The 22,113-nt window shown below is 36.4% G+C and overlaps 1 protein-coding gene across 1 annotated transcript; it reads right to left on the bottom strand.

Annotated features, from left to right (window-relative positions):
* BLOC1S6 (biogenesis of lysosomal organelles complex 1 subunit 6) lies at positions 1-19,967 on the bottom strand. The gene is made up of 5 exons (XM_074235343.1): positions 19,819-19,967; positions 14,867-15,008; positions 6,822-6,909; positions 2,003-2,089; positions 1-1,121 (listed from the first exon to the last, which is right to left on the bottom strand). The coding sequence occupies exons 1-5, from the start codon at positions 19,916-19,918 to the stop codon at positions 1,002-1,004; spliced, it is 537 nt and encodes a 178-aa protein (XP_074091444.1). The 5' UTR covers positions 19,919-19,967; the 3' UTR covers positions 1-1,001.
* Between the last annotated feature and the right edge of the window lie 2,146 nt (positions 19,968-22,113).

Genomic DNA, 22,113 nt, shown 5'->3' with positions numbered 1-22,113 from the left:
TGGGGTATAAGTTCCTTATTTACTTGATTATAATTTCAGTGCTTGAAGGTTGTTACTAAATAAAATAAATGCTCAAGAAGGGTCAATGATATGAGTACCACAGTAGCTCTCTAATACCAACTTACAGATAAAGTAGTCCACTTTAAAGTAGATAATATGTTGATTAAGAATATTAGATGTGAAAATGGTGTGAAAAGATAAACTCCATGGTCTCCATTCCACAAAGACAATTTTCTCTCTTTACTCATTTTCCTATGTCTAAGGTGCCACTAACATTATGCCATTATTTCCCATGTCAGATTTTCCCCATGAACAATTTCCTAGACAATCATGCAGACTTGAAACCAAGTGCCTCCTGTCAGTGGTATGTGTTGTTAGGGAGACAGCATGGAAACATCATTAGAGTTCTTTCTTAACAAAAGGCCCTCTCAATTTAATCAAGGTGCTGAGAACCAAAGTCATCATTTTTTGGTTCAAAAAGATACAAGGCATTCCAATAAACAAGAAACACATTTAAATTTTATACATGTTCAGAAACAGTACCTTGACTATCTTTCAACCCTAAGGGTACTCACTGTACAAAGTAGGTGCTTTTAATGTGTCAAATGAATGAAATCCAACCATTCATTATTAAATGTATCAAGACAAAAATCCTGTTGATTTCTAAAAGTGTAAGAAAACATAAGTTGAAAAAAGTCAATTATCCTAAAACATTAAAACAGATTTACATTTTGGCCATCGAAATGCCTGGCATCCAATGAAAAGCCTGGCATCCTAAATGAACTAGAATAAAGATATGACAACTCAATGAGGGCAGAGCATGTTAAAATTCTGAACAATGACATATAAGGCACTACCACAGACTGACCCTACCAATTATAGCTCTCTTAAATCCAGAGGATATGAAATAGGGAAAGGGAAAAAAGTATGTACACACTCAATCATATATACATATAAAAATAAACATATATACATTGACAATTTGACTGCTTAGTTTTTTTTTATGTCCTTTTAGCAGGTTTAGCAGTTAACTGTTTTTCTCTTTCAAATTCTTTTTCTCGTTGTTGTTCCCGTTCCAACTCTTCTTTCTGTCTCTTCTGTTGGAGCTTAAGTGCTCTTTTCTATTTCAGAAAAGAAACAAAAATCAAAAAACTATAGCAAGAACCAAGTTTTATATACATCACTTAACAGTCACAACTGTAAATTATTATGAGGCTGTCTTTTGGGTGGGTTTTTTTTTTGGGGGGGGGGGGGTAGACCTTTGATTTCATTCTGAAACCCACTCATCTTGGACACTGAAAGACCTGTCCAAGGCAATGAAGTCAGTATGTGCTAGAAACAGAATCTGATGACATTAACAGGTCTTCCTGACACCAAGACAGGGAAGTCTCTAAATTATGTTATTTTCTCCAAATTTAGATATCATTTTTTGGGGGTAGCTAATGGTGCAGTGGATGGAGCAACAGCCCTGGAGTTGGGAGGACCTGAGTTCATCCAACCTCAGAGGCTTGATAATTACCTAGCTGTGTGACCTTAGGCAAGTCACTTAACCCCCAATGCCTTTCAAAAAACCAAATAAATACATACATATATAAATAAAGGTTAGACATCATTTTTTGCATGAATTCAGTTTCATGTAACTTTAAATAGATCCCAAGAGAATGTCTTATAAAGATTCCTTATCCCAAAGGAATTGTTATTTTCAACATCTCAATTAAATATACTTAAAAACTACAGAACAAGATCTCTTCCAAAACCCACCAACATTGTTATTAGTGTAGGGTTTATTACCTTTAAAAAAGATAATTACATCAATAAATTTTATGTGATATTACACAAATAAAAAAATAATCAATTTAAATTCATTCAAAATGTAAATACAGAGAAAAGGAACATTAAGTGCCTAAAAGCTCATTTACTAGCAGTCATCAACAAAAAATGAAAAAACAAAGCATTAAACTGCTCTAGTAATTGAAATATGTTAAAAAGTTATTCAACTCACTTTTAACTTGGATGTTTTTTCATGAAGCATCAGCATCTCTTTCCTTATATTCACTAACTTATTGTGATAGTATTTAGCTTCTGTAAACTTAAAAGAGGAAAAACTAAATTATGAATCAAGTTAAAAGTCCTTGGAATAGCCAAACATTTTTGATCCAAATCCTGAACAATTCTTTCTAAATTTGACCAGTTTTATGATCTAATACCTTCAAATTTTAAATATTCTCTCTAAATTACATTTAAAAGCCACTGGTGGGAAGTGAGAGAAAAGTGATGGTACATGATAAATAGAATCCCTCCTATATGATGGAAAGACAACGGTCCTTTATTAGAAATCTGATATACAATTAAGTCATTGGACAAATAGGTAGTCTATATGGAACTAAAGTTGCAATAACACCACTCAGTTGCTAAATACATGCCTACACTGCACTAGCTGTAAATCAAGAGTCCCAATGATTAATTTAAGTAGCTGAGAAGTACTAAATTATGAACCTAGAACAGTGCTGCCAGGTATTATGGCCTATTCTCCAATAACCCAAGAAAATCAGTCTGGAATAAGACTAGGCTTCCTGGGGTGGCTAGGTGGCACAGCGGATTGAGCACTGGACCTGGAGTCACGAGTACCTGGGTTCAAATCTGACCTCAGGCACTTAAGTGGCCTTGGGCAAGCCACTTAACCCCAATGCCTTGCAAAAACCTTAAAAAAACCCTCTGAGAAGGAAAAACCAAGACTAGGCTTCCTACCTCTGCCTAGACTCAATCTTATTCCTGAGGTATAACCAAGGAGCTGATTTTGCCCATAAAAATTTCTTCCTGGATAGCCTCCAACATTTTAGAATGGCTGGAGTTCCTAAAAAACAGGATCCCAAGTTAGAGAAGAAGAGAAGCATTGTAGGTGGTGGAAGAAAATCATAACTCTCCCTCAAAAGGGTAAAGGAGAAAGAAGGGAAAATTTTGAAGTTAAGAAAATAGTCCTAACAAGAGTCAGAAATATCAGACCTCAGAAATTATCGGTTTTATATTCTTTATCTACATGCATGTCTACACTCAGAGCTGACATTAATGGTTCAATGTAAACTTGAAAGAAAGGTCTCTAGTGGAGTGCCCCAAGGATGTGGAGAGGTTAGTACTATTTAACATTTTAATAAATGACTTGGATAATGGAAGAGGATCATAGATTTAAAGTTTAACAAGATTTCTGAGATCCTCTGGTCCATTTATTTTACAGATGAGGAAATTGAGGCCCAGAAGGGTTTAAATGATTTTCCCAAGGTATAATAAAGGTAGTAAGCAAAGGAAAAAGATTAAAAAAGATTTCTGAATCCAGGGCCAATACTATTTCCCAAACATAATATTGCATTATTCAAAACTTTCAAGAGAAACATTAGAAGGGACAATGAACACATAAAATGTTAGAAGCAAAAATATTTCAATAAGCTAAAGCAATGGTCTTCAAATAAGCAAATGAAATTAAAATCTAAATGTGGCAACTTAAAATTATTTGATTTCAAAAGGAAAAAATAAAATTCACATTACTCATTAGGAAAGACTTGGCTAGAGATAACAACTCATTTAGAAAAGACCTAGTAGGTTCTAGTAAAATGCCAGTTTAATAGAATTCACAGTGCATACACTGATATGGTGGCCAAAAAGGCTAATGTAATCTTCGGCTACACTAAAAAAAAGAAAGGAAGTGACAGGTCCAATAAACTCTGCCCTGGTCAGAATGCAACTAGAACAAGTGTTCTGCTCTGGATGTGCCTCAAGGACTACTTCAGAACTAAGAAAGTTTGGGAGATGATAGCTATCTTCAAGAATGTGAAGGGCTGCCATGTAGAAAAATGAAATCTGTTCTCCTTGTCCTTGAAGAACAGAATCAGCAGCAAGAGGTCAGTGTTACAAAGAGATTCTGGTTAGATGTGCAGAAAAACTTCCTAACCCTGAGAACTCTCCAGAAGTGGATCAATTCTTAGGGATACTTATAGAAGGGATCCTTCTCCAGGCCATATGGATTAAACTAATGATATATTGTAATTCTGTATGCAGAGAAACATGATTCAGCTACCCAGTTTTCAATTCTTAGCTGAGTCAAAGGTTTTTCATGATTCTTGTCATAGGTTATATGTAAGACTGCAACATGAACTAATGAACAAAATGAACAAAAAAATCTAAACAGAAGGACTTCTCTCCCATTCTTTCAGACCCAGACCTATTCCTTCTGTCACTTCACTACATCTAGGAGGGATAAAAAGTTTCCTAGTTTGGCCTAATATGTACCAAATGCCTGCTGAATACAACTAAAGAAGCCTATGTAAAATATTTCAGAAAGTAAAATATCTTTAGAAATACAATTTATTTCAAAGCAAATTTGGGAGGAAGAAGACAAAGAAGCTTTTTCCATTAGCTAAATTAGATAATTTAAATGAAAATTCAATTCCACAAGCATTTAATAAACACCCCTAGACACAAGGCACAGATTTAGACTGAGAATTCAAAGACACAAAACAATCCTTGCTCTCTAGAATTTTGTATTCTAAGTGGCTGTCTGGAAAACACAAGTAAATATAAAGGAATTTGAGAAAGATTAACAAATAAGTAGGCAATAGTATTTGAGCTGAGTTGAGCCTTCATAGAAGCTATGGGCTCTATGAGGCAGAGATAAAGAAATACATATAAAGGGAGTGTGACCAGGGTGAAGGCTGTAAAGACAGGTGGCTGAACAAATTAAATCTAAAAAGATGGGCTGGTACCCACCTTTTGATAAATGGTGGTTTTAAATAACAAAATCAGATGCTTTTATAGTTGGAAATTAAGATAAAGTCACCTAAGAAGGAACCTCTATATAGGGTACTCTCCCTTATTCTTCCTCTGTTCCTGAAACTGTTGTTCTTAATCAGAGTTGTTTGTCCCTCATCTTTCCTTTTACAAAAGTCTACTACAGTTAATACTACACTGAAATTAGTTCAGTTCTTTATCAAGAGTAAACTGTGGCCCAGAAAGAATTAGTGATTTATAGAAAGCCACAGTTAAGTACTAAATGAATCTGAGCTGAAATCTTGTCTTGACTCCTAATCCAATAACCAGTGAAAGAAATATTTCTCTCAGCCCAAATTCACTTAAAAAATCCATTAAGATTCAATAATGTTTTCACTATTTTTATACCTTCTTCCATGGATATTAAAATCAAATCTTTATAGTAAGACTTCTTTCCTATGGATGACAAAAAGGAAGACACAGGTTTCTTATTTTTAAATTCTCTTCTATATGGACTTCAATGAAGATGGATAGGTTTACTGAAAATTTCCAGAAATGTAGTTACAGTTCTTCTTATCAAAGAACTATGTAATTCTTTTGATGTAAAGTTTGACTCTGATAGTTCATAATGAAAAACAGAACCAACAGCTAAATTATATAGTGTCCCAAAAGTCTAAGTGAAACTTTAAGGTATTAAATCTTAAATAGGCACTAAGACTCCTGAAAAACCCTATATATGGACTTTCATTCCAAGGTAGAGCAAAGGTAGATACAAAATGCTCACTCTCCAAACACCCCCCCCAAGTTCTCTTTTATATGTATATTGAAAGAAAGCAAACAGATTTATTCTACCCATTCAAAAATAACTTGTTATTCACCGATTCTTAGAATTGCAGTTTGAAGAGCTCTCAATACCACCTTCCACTTCTCAGATTGGTTAAAATGGCAAAAAAGGAAAATGATGATGATGTGGGAAAACTGGGACACAAATGCACTGTGGAGACATTCCCTTTGATCCAGCAATACACTAGGTCTACGTCCCAAACAGATCTTTTAAAAAGGGGAAAAGACCCAGCAGCTCTTTTTGTAATGACCAAAAACTTAGAAATTGAGGGGATGTCCATCAATTGGGGAATGGCTGCAATAGAGTACTATAGTTCTGTAAAACATCATGAGCATCTAAACTTCAGAAAAGCCTAGAAAGACTTGCATGAATTGATATCGAGTGAAATGAGCAGAACCAGAACAGTGGTACACATTAACACCAACACTGTGGGATGATCAACTATGATGGGTGCAGCTCCTCTCAGTAGTTCAGTAATCAAGGATAATCCTAGACCTAATAATATGGAAAATGTCATTCATATCCAGAGAAAAAACTTTGTCTCTGAATACAAAGCAAAGCATACTTCTTACAACTTCTTTTATGTTTTTCTTTCTTTCTCATGGTTTTTTCCCCCCTCTTAATTCTAATTCTTCTTTCACAACATGACTAATATCAAAATATGTTAAACATGATTATACATGTACAACTTCTATCACATTGCTTACTGCCAAGGGAAGGGGGAATAGAAGGATGGCAAAAAAAAAAATGTGGAACTCTAAAGTGTACAAAAGAGGGGCGGCTAGGTGGTGTAGTGGATAAAGCACCGGCCCTGGAGTCAGGAGTACCTGGGTTCAAAACCCGTCTCAGACACTTAATAATTACCTAGCTGTGTGGCCTTGGGCAAGCCACTTAACCCCATTTGCCCTGCAGAAACCTAAAGAAAAAAAAAAAAAAGTGTGCAAAAGTATGAATGCTATAAACTACCTTTGCATGTAATTGGAAAAAGTAAAAATAAATAAATAAATAAATAAATAAATAAATGAAGAGACCTCAGGAAGTATCTAGTCTAACCCTGCACTGGTTATAGAATCATACTACTCATGACACATTCACCACATATAATTTAGTTTTCTTTGCGTAACTTCAAGAGGAACTTACTTTCTCTTCAGGTGGCTGTAATTGTTAGACAATAATTTAGCTGACATTAAAATGCAACATTATTGAACACCAGACTTACCAAAGCATTAATATCCAAAATAGAATGACATTCTTTGAATTTTGAAATCTCTTGCTCTAATGTATCTAGTAATACCACTTGGTTCTGTCTGAAACAAAAGCAAACAGCAGAGATGAGATTTACAAGTCCTGGAATGAAATAAAACCACATTAAATTCTATATTTCAATGTAACAATTCAATGTTCAGTCATTGCTATGAGCAAAAAAGTCAATTTAATGATTTAAAGTTAGTGCATCATTATCTTCTCTCCATCAACTCAGAACTAAAGAAAATACATTTTTGAGCTTCCTTCCTTTACATACTTCCTATTAATATAACATCTTGCAAAGAGAAATATAAGGAAATTTCTTAAAGTATAGAAAATTTATGGTACTGTAAGAAGTTAAAGTTAAAAGTCATAGATTAGAAGTAATCTGGTAGAGTAGAAAAAGACCCAAGCACTCTTGTTTCCATCACTAATTAGTCAAGTGACCCTGAACAAATCACATCTTGGGCCTTCAGTTTTCTTAACTATTAAAAAAGGGGGGGGGGAGCAAAATTAAGAATCAAGCAAGATAAGGGCAGCTAGGTGGCGCAGTGGATAGAGCACTGGCCCTGGAGTCAGGAGTACCTGAGTTCAAATCCAGCCTCAGACACTTCATAATTACCTAGCTGTGTGGCCTTGGGCCAGCTATTTAACCCCACTGCCTTGCAAAAAAAAAAATAATAATAAAAAAAAGAATTAGGCAAGATAATATTTCTAAATCTCTTAGATCTCTCAAATATGGTGATTCAAAGTCTATCTGGTAAAAATAAACAAACTAGTGTCCAGATTCCCTTTCATTTGACCTCACTATATTTTTTTTTTAGGTTTTTTCAAGGCAAACGGGGTTAAGTGGCTTGCCCAAGGCCACACAGCTAGGTAATTATGAAGTGTCTGAGACTGGATTTGAACCCAGGTACTCCTGACGCCAGGGCCGGTGCTCTATCCACTGTGCCACCTAGCCGCCCAACCTCACTATATTTTCAAACTGGGTCAAATACAGAGTCCAAGGGCCCTGAGGGTCATCTAGTTGTACAACATATTATTTAAAACTTTTAGAGAAAAAAAAAGAGTACAAAACTGCCTGAGTAACATGCTGCAGTCATTCCATTTCTCCTTCCTTTCACCAAATAAGGTACTAGATAAGTCAAAGAACATGTTAAAAAAAACAAAAAGCAGGAGTAAAAAAGCCTCCAATAAGTGGAATGACACTGAGTACACTCTTGTGCTTATAATTCAGATGATCTTTTGGCCTAAGCCCAAGGTATCAAGGGAGGTAACTGCAAAACAACCATTCAATCTGATTAGCCACATGATCATTAACAGTATGCTTATAAAACCATCTAAGAATAAAACAATGAAAAAAAAGAAATGGAAAGAATATGATTGAATAGAGATTTCTAAGTTGTCTAAGTTGTCTGTTCTACCATATAGATGCCATATCCCACAGTCCAGAAGCTTGCCTGACCCCCCCCAAAATCTGTTGTTCTTGCTGACTCTGGAAGAGGAAAAACCTGTTCAGAAGCCAGGAGGGGATGTGGCACCAGATAAGCTGGCTTACCCAGGCAACCTGAGTTTTACTAGAAGGTTGTAAGAAACAATTAGAAGTCTCCAAAGAACACAATCTTGCCCTACGGATTTAAAAAAAATAAACCTTAAGATAAAAATCAGTAATTTATGAAATTAAAAACAAGATTTTAACAATATAGTAATTTGGGAATTTTAAAAATTACTATATATGTTTTGCATGGATTGAACAAGCATAACCAATACCAAACTGCTTACTATCTCAGGGAGGAACTCAAAAAGTTTTTAAATATAATTTAAATATAAATGTTAATTAGGGAAAAAAAGTATTAGTTTTTAAAATTATTTTACTTCCTTTAAATTAGAAGTGAAAATATCGAAACCAACAATAAACGACATTGTAAGAAATTATAGAATCATAAAGATGGCAAAAATCAATCTTTAAAATTTTCATTTTAAATAATGCCAAGACTAGGTTCTTAAATGTGAACCAATGAATAACCTTCTAGAAATGGTAAAATTGATACCCCTCCCCTTCTCAGGAAAAAAGACATAAGAATGAGCATAAATGTCTATTGGCAAAGAAGGTTCTGTCAAATTGTAATATGCTCACATTTTATTTTGGGGGACTCTTTACTCTTTGTGAGTTTACAATTTTTAAAAAATAGATTTTCAGCCTTCACTAAGCCACAAGGGCTACTCAGTATCACAGAATTGTAAAGATGAAAGAAGGTGCCTTGAATTCATTCCAAAGATGAAGGAAGCCAAAAGATTTCACTGATTTGTGCAAGCTCACACAATGAGTAACGATACTGAGATTAAAGCCCCGAACTCCCAGTTTCTAATCCAGTGCAGGTCAATAATGAAATCTGTGAAGAGACAGAAAGATTATAAGCACAGCATTTTCTGTACTGCTGCTAAACTCTCAATAAACAAAGTAATTATTATTCAGCAAATTATATGGTTTGGCTATTTAAAGACTATTTTGGGTGTCCAGGAAAACAGTGAGGTTATTATAAAAATTATAAGCATTAGAGAAGATTAACAAAGCCCCCTCAGACACTACAAAAATGCTACATATATAATAATCTGCTTTCAACAATATAAAGAGATCTATTCATAACTCTTTCCAAATTCAAATATATTCCTGGGTTCCCTTAGTCTGTGAACTGAAAATAAACAGATCACTAGTACTTAGAGCAATACAAGGACTATTTAGAATCAGAAAGGGTATTTTTCTTACTTAAAAACAATAGTAAAATGGAAATTCAGGGAAGCCTGGAGGGATTTGTATGAACTGATGCTGAGCAAGATGAGCAGAACCAGAAAAACATTATACACCCTAACAGCAACATGAGGGTGATGATCAACCTTGATGCACTTACTCATTACTTAATCAGGGACAATCTGGGGCTATCTGCTATACCATCTGTATCCAGAGAAAGAATTGTGGAATTTGAACAAAGACCAAGGACTATTACCTTTAATTTGGGGGAAAAAACCTGATATCTTATTGTGTAATCTTGCTGTCTCTTATACTTTATTTTTCTTCCTTAAGGATATGATTTCTCTCTCATCACATTCAATTTGGATCAATATATACACCGAAACGATGTAAAGACTGGAAAATTACCTTCGGGGGGGGGGATATTTTAAAATTGAAAATAAATAAAATCTTTAAAATGAAAAAGGAAAAACACACAGGCCCTTCTGGCCAATACATACTATCCCTCTCCCTCCAAACTCACAATTAATATGATGAACATCTAAGGATGTCTAGCTCCAAAATTCTATTTAAAATCATTGTTAGTATACCTAGAGAACCCTAAAAAAAACACCTAAACTACTAGAAACAATTAGTAACTTTTAGCAAAGTCGCAGGATATAAAATAAACCCACATAAATCCTCAGCATTTCTATAGATTACTAGCAAGACACGGCAGCAAGAGCCAGAAAGCGAAACCCCATTCAAAATAATTTCAGACTCAGTGGAATAGACTAGGTTGCAAAAGAGATAGCAGAAAATGATTATAGTAATCCGCTGTTTGATAAACCCAAAGAGTACAGCTTCTGAGATAAGAACTCTCTCTTTGATAAAAACTGTTGGGGAAAACTGGCAGTTAGTATACTTGAATTAAATCAACATCTCACACCCTATACCAAGATAAGATCAAAATGGATGTAGGATTTAGACATAAAAGACAGTATTATAAGCAAACTAGGAGAACAAGGAATAGTTACCTGTCAGCTCTATGGAAAGGGAAGCAGTTTATGACCAAGGAAGAGATGGAGAACATCATTAAAAACAAAATGGTACATTAAATTAAAAAACTTTTGCACAAACAAAACCACTATAACCAAGATCAAAAGAAATGTAGCAAATTGGGAAACAATTTTTACAACTAATATTTCTGACAAAGGACTCATTTCTAAAATACATAGAGAAATGAGTCAAGTTTATTTAAAAAAAAACAAGCCATTCCCCAATTGACAAATGGTCAAAGGACATGCAAAGGCAATTTGCAGATGAGGAAATCAAAGTTAGCCATAGTCATATGAAAATTTGCTCTAAATTATTACTGATTAGAGAAATGCAAATTAAAGCATCTCTGAGGTACCACTTCACATCTCTCAGACTGACCAATATGACCAGAAAGGACAATGATCTGAGACACTAATACATTGTTGATGGAGCTGAGAAGTCATCCAAGCTTTCTGGAGAACAATTTGGAATTACACCCAAAGGGGAATAAAAATGTGATCCAGCAATATCACTACTGGGTCTATACACTGAAGAGATCATGAAAAAGGATAAAAACATCACTTGTACAAAAACAGTCATAGCAACTCTGTGGTAGCAAAGAATTGGAAATCGGGGGGGGGGGGGGATGTTCATCAATTGGGGAACAGCTGAACGAATTGTGGTATATATGTATGTTATGGAACAGAAACCAGTAAGGATGGAAATTCAGAGAAGTCTGGAAAGACTTGCATGAACTGATGCTGAGCAAGATGAGCAGAACAAGAACAACATTATACACCCTAACAGCAACATGGGGGTAATCATCAACCTTGATGAACTTGCTCATGCCATCAGTGCAAAATAATCAGGGACAATATTAGGGTATCTGCAATGGAGAATACCATCTGTATCCAGATAAAGAACTGGAGTTTAAACAAAGACCTTCAATGTTCTTTAAAAAAAAGTTGTTTTATGTAGTACTACATAATTTTGCTATCTTTATATTTTATTTTTCCTCAAGGATATGTTTTTTTTCTCTCAACACATTCAATTTTGATCAATGCATAGCATGGAAACAATGTAAAGATTATCAGACTGACTTCTGTGGGGGAATGGGAGAGAGAAGGGAGGGTGGGGGAAAAAAGTGTAAAATTCAAAACCTTATCAAAAAATGATAGGTAGAAACTACTACTGTATAACTGGAAAACAAATAAAATATATAATTAAAAATAGTAAAAAGAAAAAATAAAATCCATGTTAATGCTAACCTGACTGTTCACTGCTGAGGGGAGGGGGATGGGACAGGAGGGTGGAAGGAAATTTTGTAACTTAAAAATATACATATGTATATGGATGAGAATAAATTTTTAGAAAGGCAGGAAAGTTCAGCAAAACTAACCAACCTATCAACTATGTGTGATGTGATATACAACCTTCTTTGGCTATAGTCCCATATCTCTACAATGAAGGGAAGCATTTACTCAGTGTTTTTCTAAGTGTGATTTTGATCATTAAACTCCTGGAGCAGTTTTAAAAAAAAAATCATTGTTAGAGGATCAAAATAAATAGATTCACTAGTTGGCTAACAGTAGTATTTACTCAAAAAAGTACCACTTTAAGTTTTTCCTCCTTAAAAATCACTATTTACTCTTAGTTGATCTTTACTTAAATATATAGTCTACAAAAACATTGGCTAATGAAGGTGGCTCAATGGATAGAGTATCAGCCCTAGAATCAGAAGGACCTGGGTTCAAATCCAGACTCAGACACTTAATAATTATCTAGCAGTGTGAGCTTTGAGGAGTCACTTAACTTCATTGCCCTGTCAAAAAAAAAAAACTGGGCTAATGGTATTTTACATGAATAGGTATTAACAATTATGTCCTTTGACTCATTTCTAAAATATACAGAGAACTGAGTCATATTTTTTAAAAAAAGCCATTCCCCAATTGACAAATGGCCAAAGGATATGCAAAGACAATTTACAGATGAGGACATCAAAGCAATCCATAGTCATATGAAAAATTGCTCTAAATCATTACTTATTAAAGAAATGCAAATTAAAGCTTCTCTGAGGTACCACCTCACAACGCTCAGACTGGCCAATATGACCAGAAAGGATAATGATCATTGTTGGAAGGATTGTAGGAAATCTGGGACTCTATTACATTATTGGCGAAGCTGTGAACTCATCCAACCTTTCTGGAGAGCAATTTGGAATTAAGCCCAAAGGGCAACAAAAATGTGCATACCCTTTAATCCAGCAATACCACTACTGGATCTATAGCCTGAAGAGATGATGAAAAAGGGTAAAAACATCACTTGTACAAAAATACTCATAGCAGTACTGTTTGTGGTGGCAAAGAATTGGAAATTAAGTAAATGTCCTTCAATTACGGAATGGCTTAGCAACTGTGGTATATGTATGTCATGGAATATTATTGTTCTATTAGAAACCAGGAGGGATGGGAATTCAGGCAAGCCTGGAAGGATTTGCATGAAATGATGCTGAGCAAGATGAGCAGAACCAGAAAAACACTGTACACCCTAATAGCAAGATGGGGGAAATAATCAACCTTGATGGACACGCTCATTCCATCAGTGCAACAATCAGGGACAATTTGGGGCTCTCTGCAATGGAGAATACCATCTGTATAAAGACCCAAGAAATATTACCTTTAATTTAGGGGGGGAAAAAAAACCTTATCTCTTATTGTCTGATCTTGCTATCTCTTATACTTTGTTTCTTCCTTAAGGATATGATTTCTCTCTCAATTTGGATCAATGTATACCATGGAAACAACTTAAAGACTGACAAATTGCCTTCGGGGGGGGGAGTAAGATTAGGGGAAAAAAATTGTAAAACTCAAAATCTTTAATTTAAAAAAAAAAATTAGGTCCTTTGATAAATTGTCACTTCTGGACAGTTTTAAGATATTAAATAATTGGCAGATGTACTAAGCTTCTCACTGAAAAAAAGGAGTATAGTGAGGCTTCAGTCAGAAGAAATACTTAAGTCTGATTTCTATGTGAGAATTATTGTCCTCTGCCATAGTAGTCTATGTTCACACTCTTTCAACTCTGTCCCCCCCTTTTTTAAAGCAATGTATTTATTGAATCTAGACAGGTAGGCAGTGCAAATATAAGCTAGGTGACCCTGGACAAGTCACTTAGCCCTATTTGCCTCAGTTCCTTAACCTGCAAAATGGGCTGGAGAAGGAAATGGGCAAACCACTCCAGTATCTTTGCCAACAAGACTTCAAATGGGATTACAGAGTCAGACACAACCAAAACAACTCAACAACAATAACAATTTATTAAATTGTTAGAAATATGCTTCCTCCAGTAAAGAAGTTATGAGGCATTTCTTAAACTCTATTCTAAAACAAAGGTATATGCAAAAATTAACATTAGAAAGATAAAATGATTATATCATAACAGAATGAAAACTGGTTCTATTTGTGATTTGGAGATAACTGTTCAAAACAGGAAGAAAAAAGCCTATAAACATAATTTCTTGCAGTTAAGTTATAAAATACTTTATAACCACTTCCACTTGCTAAATTACTAGAAATGAGGGCAAATAGGTGGCACAGTGTATCGATAGAGTACTGGCCCTGGAGTCAAGAGGACCTGAGAGCAAATCTGGCCTCAGACACTTAATAATTACCTAGCTGTGTGACCTTGGACAAGTTATTTAACCCTGCACCTTATTTGGTGAATAAATAGAAGCAATCAAAATTATATGTTATAAAATACATGTACTAAAAATTACATCAAAAGTAGTCACATCGGGGCAGCTAGGTGGCACAGTGGACAGAGCACCAGCCCTGGAGTCAGGAGTACCTGAGTTCAAATCTGACCTCAGACACTTAGTAATTGCCTAGTTGTGTGGCCTTGGGCAAGCCACTTAACCCCATTGCCTTGTAAAAACCTAAAAAAAAAAAAAACCAAAAAAAAGTAGTCACATTATAAGCTACATAGAACTGGACAGGTAAAGTAACACCCTACAAAGAATTTTCATATATGTTATCTGATCTTCACAATAATCTTGTGAGGCAAACAAGACAGGTATTATTACCATTTTATAGATGACAAAACAGAGATCAATCAAGAAAATTCAGAGATAAAATGACTTCCTGAATATTATATCAACCCCAAATCTCCTGAGTTCCATTCTAGTGTTCTCAGTAAACATAAAGCCTGGTGCCTGAATGAAGAAATGAATTGAAAACAATTTCTAGTTTGCTTACGTGAGTTCCTGTAGGGCTTGCTTTGATCTCTCCAAGTCTGGCAAATAATGAGAAAGTAATCCTTGTGCTAGCTGCTCCAGAGCTTTATTTTCAACAGTCAAGTCTTCAACTAGCCCTTCATCTGGAGAAGCATCACCTACACCTATACCCCAAGCAGGAAAATATTAAGAAGTTAAGACTATTGCTGTCTTAAATTTTCTACAGAACAAAATATTAAAATATAAGCTTAATGTAAATATTTTAAGCACTTAATAATTTGACTATAGCATGACAAGATACCTAAAAATGTAATTTTAGAAAGTATTTTCATGCATTTAGATTTCCTTTATCTAGAGCAAGACAGGACTTTCAAAGTTCATTTAGTAGAACTTCTTCATTTTGTAAATAAGGAAACTGAGACCCAGGGTAGTTAAATAACCTGTCCAAGATCTATGGATCACTGAGAGAATTTATCAACCCAGATCCTCTTATTCCAGAATTAGTGTTCTTTCTATAGAACCTAACTTCCTTTAACATGTTTTAAATTCTTGTTTCTACCAAATGAAAGCAATCATTAAATTACAGCATTTAATGCACTGCCCTGTATTAATCTTATTTTTCCAAATACTGTTTCGTTTGTTCTATCATTTCAGTTCAGGCTCTTCATGACCCCATTTGGGGGTTTTCTTAGAGGAAATACTGGAACGTTTGCCATTTCCTTCTCCAGCTCATTTACAGATGAAGAATCTGAGGCAAACAGGGTCAAGTGACTTGCCCAAGATCCTACAGATAGAATGATAGAAAGAAGTACATGACACTGGATTTGAACTTAAGAAGATGAGTCTTCCTGACGAGTCTTCCTAACTTCAGATCCAGCATACTATCTTCTATGCCATCTAGTTGCTCCATTTCTCCAACCAGATTATAAATATTCTCTGAGGCATAGAAACTTAGTTTGGTATTACCAAAGCTCCTAGAAAAGTGGTAGGTATGTCATATATACAAGGCCACACAGTTAGGTAATTAATAAGTGTCTGAGGTCACATTTGAACTCAGGTCCTCCTGACTCTAGGGCTGGTGCTCTATCCACTGCACCACCTAGCACCCCACTCCCATTACATTTCAAAGGTACTTTACTTTCCTGCATTAATTACATTTTAATTTGTATTCCTGTCTTGATTTTCCTATTAAGAAATAGTTAAAATAGGACTAAATGTTAAACAGCTTTAGCAAATTCAGTGAAATTCAACAACTTTGTTAAGCCCAAGAACTGTATAAAGAATGCTATATTAAACATAGGAAGATACAAAAAATTTAAGGAATGTGTTCTGAATTTAAGTTTTTAAAATCTTAAACATGCAGGTAGAAAAACATAATCAGAGAATCTCAGAGTTACAAAAGGTGTTAGAACATAAAAGAATCAGCTTATCGAAGAATACTGTATGTGTACTTTGAGAATAATTTTCTAGTTAATTAATTCTTTACTAATAAACATCTAAAACCAATAATTTAATATCAGACAAGAGGAAAGTTCTAAGCACATGGGCTATACCCCATATGGAAGATTCACGGGAGGACATGAATAAAAATGCTAAAGGAGAAGATGGGGATTCATGTCAATTAGATTATACATTCAGCCTCTTAACAATGGCTGTGTGACTGAGCAAGTCATATAACCAGTCTGTCTCAATTTTTCCAACTGAAAATTGCAGATAATATCACATACCTCCAGAGTTATTGCAAGGATCAAATGATATTCAGTAATTTTTGTAAAACACCTGATACACAGATGATGCATAAATATATACAGCTAACTTATTATTATTATTATTATTATTTCTACCACTACTATGTGACTTGCCTAAATTCATAAATGCAGTTAGTGAAAGAACTCAGATTCAAACTAGGGTCTTCTCACTCCAAATCCAGTACTGCTTCTGTCATGCCAGGTTAATCTCAATTTAAGATGCCTCCTAAATTGAGGTAGATAGAAGGTAGGTCCTACCAATTTTGAATAATTCGTATGCCTTCATTCACATAGAATATTCATTTTCTAATCTAAGTCTTCAATTTTTTATCTAAACTTAAACTACTTTAACATCATCCCCCCCCCAAAGAATGGCTCATTCACATGATAACAGAGGTTCTATTACATACAAAACCATATGAAGCTACAAAGATAAATAAAAATCTAATGCCTGCTCTCAAGATATTCATAATCTAAATCTAGAAGAAACAAATGCACAAATAAGCAAAGTAGAGGGGAGACTATACCATGCATCCTAAGACCTACACAAAATCCAAGGGCAACTCAGAAAGATCATTTTGCAGAAAAGGAAGTTGGGGGAAAAAAGCACTGTACTGGAGTTAAGAGAACAAATATTCAAATTCCAAATCTGCTACATACTATTTGCATGACCTTGAGGAAGACTTAACTTCTTGGTTTATCAGTTTCCTCATCTGGAAAAATCAAGGCAATGGAAAAAAAAAGAAATCTGAAGATCCCTTTCATCTCTCAATCTATGATCCTATGATAACACTTAAGCAAAATATTAAGATATGAGTATAGTTGGCAGCACAGTGGATTAGAATGCAGGGCCTGGAATCAAGAATATTATTCCTGCTTCAAATCCAGTCTCATATACTTACTAAATGTGTGGCCTTGGACATTTCACTTAACCTGTTTGTCTCAATTTCTTTATCCATAAAGTGAGGAGAAAAAAATTGGAAAAAATATTCCAGTATCTTGGCAAAGAAAACTCCAAATGAGGTCATGAGGAGCTGAATACAAATGAAACTGAACAATAACAACAAATGGTTTTGGCAGCCAAAGCATTCTAAGTAAAAGGAACATAGAAGCAAAAGGTATGACTGGAAAAGTCAAGTTGGATTTAGAGAGGAAAGAGCAATCTAGTTGGGCTAAAGCCCAGATTTCATGTAAAAGAATAACAAAAGTCTAAAAATGATGGACTAAGATAATTGTGAAGAGTCTTAAATGCTAAGCTATGGAATTTGGACAAGATCCAAATTTGACTGTGAAGAACAAAGTTCATAAGGAGGTAGACAACATAACCAGTTATGCTTTAGAATTATTAAATGTCAAATGGGTGGAATAGATAGAAAAGGAGGAACTTGAAGTCCTTGCAAGAACAATGAAAGATTGAATTAGGGTGATGACAGTGAAAACAGAAAAGAAGTAATGGATGCTAAAGACAATACAGTAAAAAGACAAGTTATAGATCTTGGTTCAGAGATAATGAAGTTTTGATTCTGGATGATGGTACTAGTTTACGTGAAAAATTAAAAAGACACAGATGTTTGAAAAGTTAGAAGGATGGTAAATGAATAATTCTATATCCATATAGATATGGATATAGAAAAGTTTTAAAGAGAAAGTTGGAAATACACAAATGAAACTTGGCAGAAAGGTTAAGAACTGAGAACTGGAAATCATCTATAGAAAGGGACAATGTTTTAGGGACATCAATACTTTGCGAGCAGGGTATACATAAGATGATAGATGACTGATGATGAAAAGGTCACATGGGAGGAAAAACCCAAAGGAGAAGAGAATATATCTAAGGAGGATAGATAAAAAATGGCAAAACCTGCAAAGAGTAAAAACATTTGGATTTAGCAATTAAGAGAATGTTAGTAGCCTTTAAAGGAAGCACTTTGAATAGAGTGATGGGGTCAGAAACGACAGTTGAAAGGGTTGAGGGGGCAGCTAGGTGTTGCAGTTGACAGAACACTGGCCATGGAATCAGAAGTACCTGAGTTCAAATCTGGCCTCAGACACTTAGTAATTACCTTAGCTGTGTGGCCACTTAACCCCACTTGCCTTGCAAAAACCTTAAAAAAGGGGGGGGTGAAAAATCAGTGGGTGATAAGGAATTAGAGCCTTCTAGAAGTTTGGTTTTTATTTAAAAAAAGAGCTGGGATAGAGATGGTAAGTCACGTGAATGGTCAAGAATGGGGGACTTGAGTATTCTTGTAAACGGCAGAGGACAGAGAAGCCAAAGCACAAGGAGAGGAAAAACATCAAAAAAAAGGAAACTTCCAGAAGAGGTAGGAGAGAAAATAAGTAGTAAGAGTTGGCAAAAGTCTACCCTTTGACAGAAAATGAGAAGAGGAAGGAGGACGATGGAGTCTGAATAAAGGAGAAATAAATTCTAGATAAATGACCTATTTTCTTAGAAAAGTAAAAACAAAGTCTAAGAGGAAAGGGAAAGAGTGACATAAGAGATCTGAGGAAAAGAGGAGATTTGGAATAGTTGCTGTGGGAAGCAGGAGGGAGTCAATCAGGAAAGAAGAAAGATTTTGTGTTGCTTAACTATTTTGGTACAGATGGAGGAGGAGAGGGAGTTGTTCAGAGGTGTCTTGATGATGGCTAGGAATAATGCAGTAAAAAAAGATTTTTTATTATTTCTCAATACACATTGGAGAGTAAATTCAGAAGGGGATTAAAGCAAGCAAGGTAATAGTACTATCGTGTCAACGCACTTAAGTACTAGTAAGTCATTAGGAAGGCATCAGCTTCACGTACAATCTTTTTCAGTTTTTATGGAGTATATGGGAAAAATGAAATCTAAAATTAAAAAAATGCAAAGCAGCAATGAAGGTTGAATTGGAATTAGATACAATAAATTTGAAGAGTTTTTTCTCTTTGGGGGGGTTAGGGGGATGGGAAGTGCTTCACTGCACCCCAGATTCAGGCCCAGGGAGTCTGGCTTGGGCCGAGGGGGACGTGGGGAGGAGCCAGGGCTCTTCCTGGGTGGGACAATGGCACAAGCGCCGCGGGAGAGGGAAGAGAGGCGGCTCCAAGTGCCCCTTCGAGGCTCATTATCTGCCAGTCGTGTCGGGGCCTCCCCTGTAAGGCGCAAGACCCCCTCGCGGCTGCACCCTCCACCCCGAACGCGCGCGGGTCTTGGCCCCCTGGAGCGGCGCCCCCCACTCCACTCCGCCTTACGTACTCACTGCGGGCGGCCCCGAGCCCGAGCCCGAGCCCAGGAACGGCAGGTCCAGCGGGGCCCGGGCCTGCGGCTGCGGCTGCGGCTGCTCGGGGAAGCTCATGGCTCTCACCAGGAGGGAAGAGCCGAAACCGTTGGGTTGCGGGGACCAACCCGGATGTAGAATCCTCTAACCCCGAAGAACCGGAAGCACCCACCCGGAAGTCGGCCGGAAGACGCGGAGCCACGTGACACGAGGCTCCGGGGGTTTCCTTCGCTGATAGATGGCGGCGGGGTAGGCTCTCTCCGAGAAGTGGACGGAGGAACCGTTGAACGGGGGGTGTTAGTCCGAAATGTTTCCAAGAGTCCAAGAGGGGCGATCGATGCTTCCGATGCTTGGACACGGGCGCAGCCCCCGCTCTTCCACAAGGTCGTCCAGGCCGGTTGTCCCCCACCCGCTGCCGGGCGCGGCCCTGGAGGGCCGGGCTCGTAGCACACCTACAAACTAAAGGGAGTTTTAGCTTCCTGGCGTCTAAACTGGGTAGATCGAACTCTGAAATAAGCTCTCTTCAGAGATTAGCCAGGCTTTACCTGAGTGATGTAAGGCGCAGGGGCTTCTGGGCAGCCTCCTCCAAGGGTCCCGAAATCCAAGACAGCTGTCATTGCCTAGATGAAATGACTCGATCGCAACGACCTCTGCTTCCAAATGGATCCTGAGCAAATCCAAGCAGTGTAGGTTAATAGGGGGGAAAAGATTTTAACGTAGGATCAAAGTTTGAGGCCAAGCGAAGTCACTTAAACCTTGGGCACCAATATTCTGATTTGGAAAATGAGTGTTTGCTAAAAAGAAGAGAACTTACCCTAGGGGTCGCTGGGTGGTGCAGTGGACAGAACATCGGCCTTGGAGTCAGGAGTACCTGAGTTCAAATGCGGCCTCAGACACTTAATAACCACCTACCTGTGTGGCCTTGGGCAGGCCACTTACCCCTTTGCCTTGTTTGTTTTGGTTTTTTTAGGTTTTTGCAAGGCAAATGGGGTTAAGTGGTTTGCCCAAGGCCACACAGCTAGGTGGTTATTAAGTGTCTGAGACCGGATTTGAACTCAGATACTCCTGATTCCAGGGCCGGTGCTTTATCCACTATGCCACCTAGCCGCCTCTCCCCATTGCCTTGTAAAAAGAAAAAGTACTCTAGCTCAGGTCTTTTCCTTAACCTCTTGGGGCATTTAGTCAATAAACATTAAATGCTTAATCATATAGTTTAGAACTTAATTACAAACAAGTTCCATACTTGCTCCATGTACTATGTATTTGTAACCCACAGCACTTAGCACATAAATCATTTATCATATATATAAAATGGTGTAGACTCAAATCCCTGTTTAAAGGTAGCTAAAGTTAATTTTTTCTAATTTTTACACCCCCCAAAAAAATTTACATACCCTTTTTTTTACCTATTTAAGGAAAAAATGTTTTTAAACTGTTCAAATGATTAGGTTTTCAACACTTCAATTTTATTAAATTTATGAAATTATACTGAATGAATATAAGAAGACCCAAGGGTTAAGGGATTTACCAAAAGTCAAATATTCCTATATAATTTCATTTACTTGCCAAAAATTGACACATCAGTTTGTTAATCTGAGCTTTTCCCCATCACAAAATCCAGAATTATCATGGAAAGTGTGTGGGATAAAAATCCACTTAAAAAAAGAGACTCCTCTGAGCAGAAAAAAAGTTTATTTTGACTTTTCTCAGGAAAAGGGCACACTCCAAGTCTCACAAAGGTAGTGAAGATCAAGGAGCTACCCAGAATTGGCAGTGAAGCAAGATTATATGGCCTAATGTGATTCCCCTTCTCCCTATCTGTTGACTCCTTGGTTAGTCTTCAATTACATTCTACTTGTGAAAATCTACCCCAGGGTTGGCTAGGTGGCGCAGTGGATAAAGCACCGGCCCTAGAGTCAGGAGTACCTGGGTTCAAATCAAGCCTCAGACAATAATTACTTAGCTGTGTGGTCTTGGGCAAGCCACTTAACCCCATTTGCCTTGCAAAAACCTAAAAAAAAAAAATCTACCCCAGCAACAAAGAAAAGAATGAAAGGTTTTCATAAAATATTACCTCACCATCCATATGGTACAAATAACCTTCAAGATTATAACTATCTTATTGAAGTAATGTAACTTGTCTTGGAATGCAAAATCTAGGAACAGTCTACTTACCAAACACAAGTCAGGAGCTTCTTTGGAATGCAAGGTTTTTCTCTTGGGAAAAAGTCTGCTATCTTTCTTGTAGTAAAAGTCTTATCAAAAGTTAGGAG

This window comes from Macrotis lagotis, chromosome 4, assembly GCF_037893015.1.
Source record: "Macrotis lagotis isolate mMagLag1 chromosome 4, bilby.v1.9.chrom.fasta, whole genome shotgun sequence".
In the NCBI taxonomy this organism is placed as follows: domain Eukaryota; kingdom Metazoa; phylum Chordata; class Mammalia; order Peramelemorphia; family Peramelidae; genus Macrotis; species Macrotis lagotis.
This window is presented reverse-complemented; position numbering and strand designations above follow the sequence as displayed.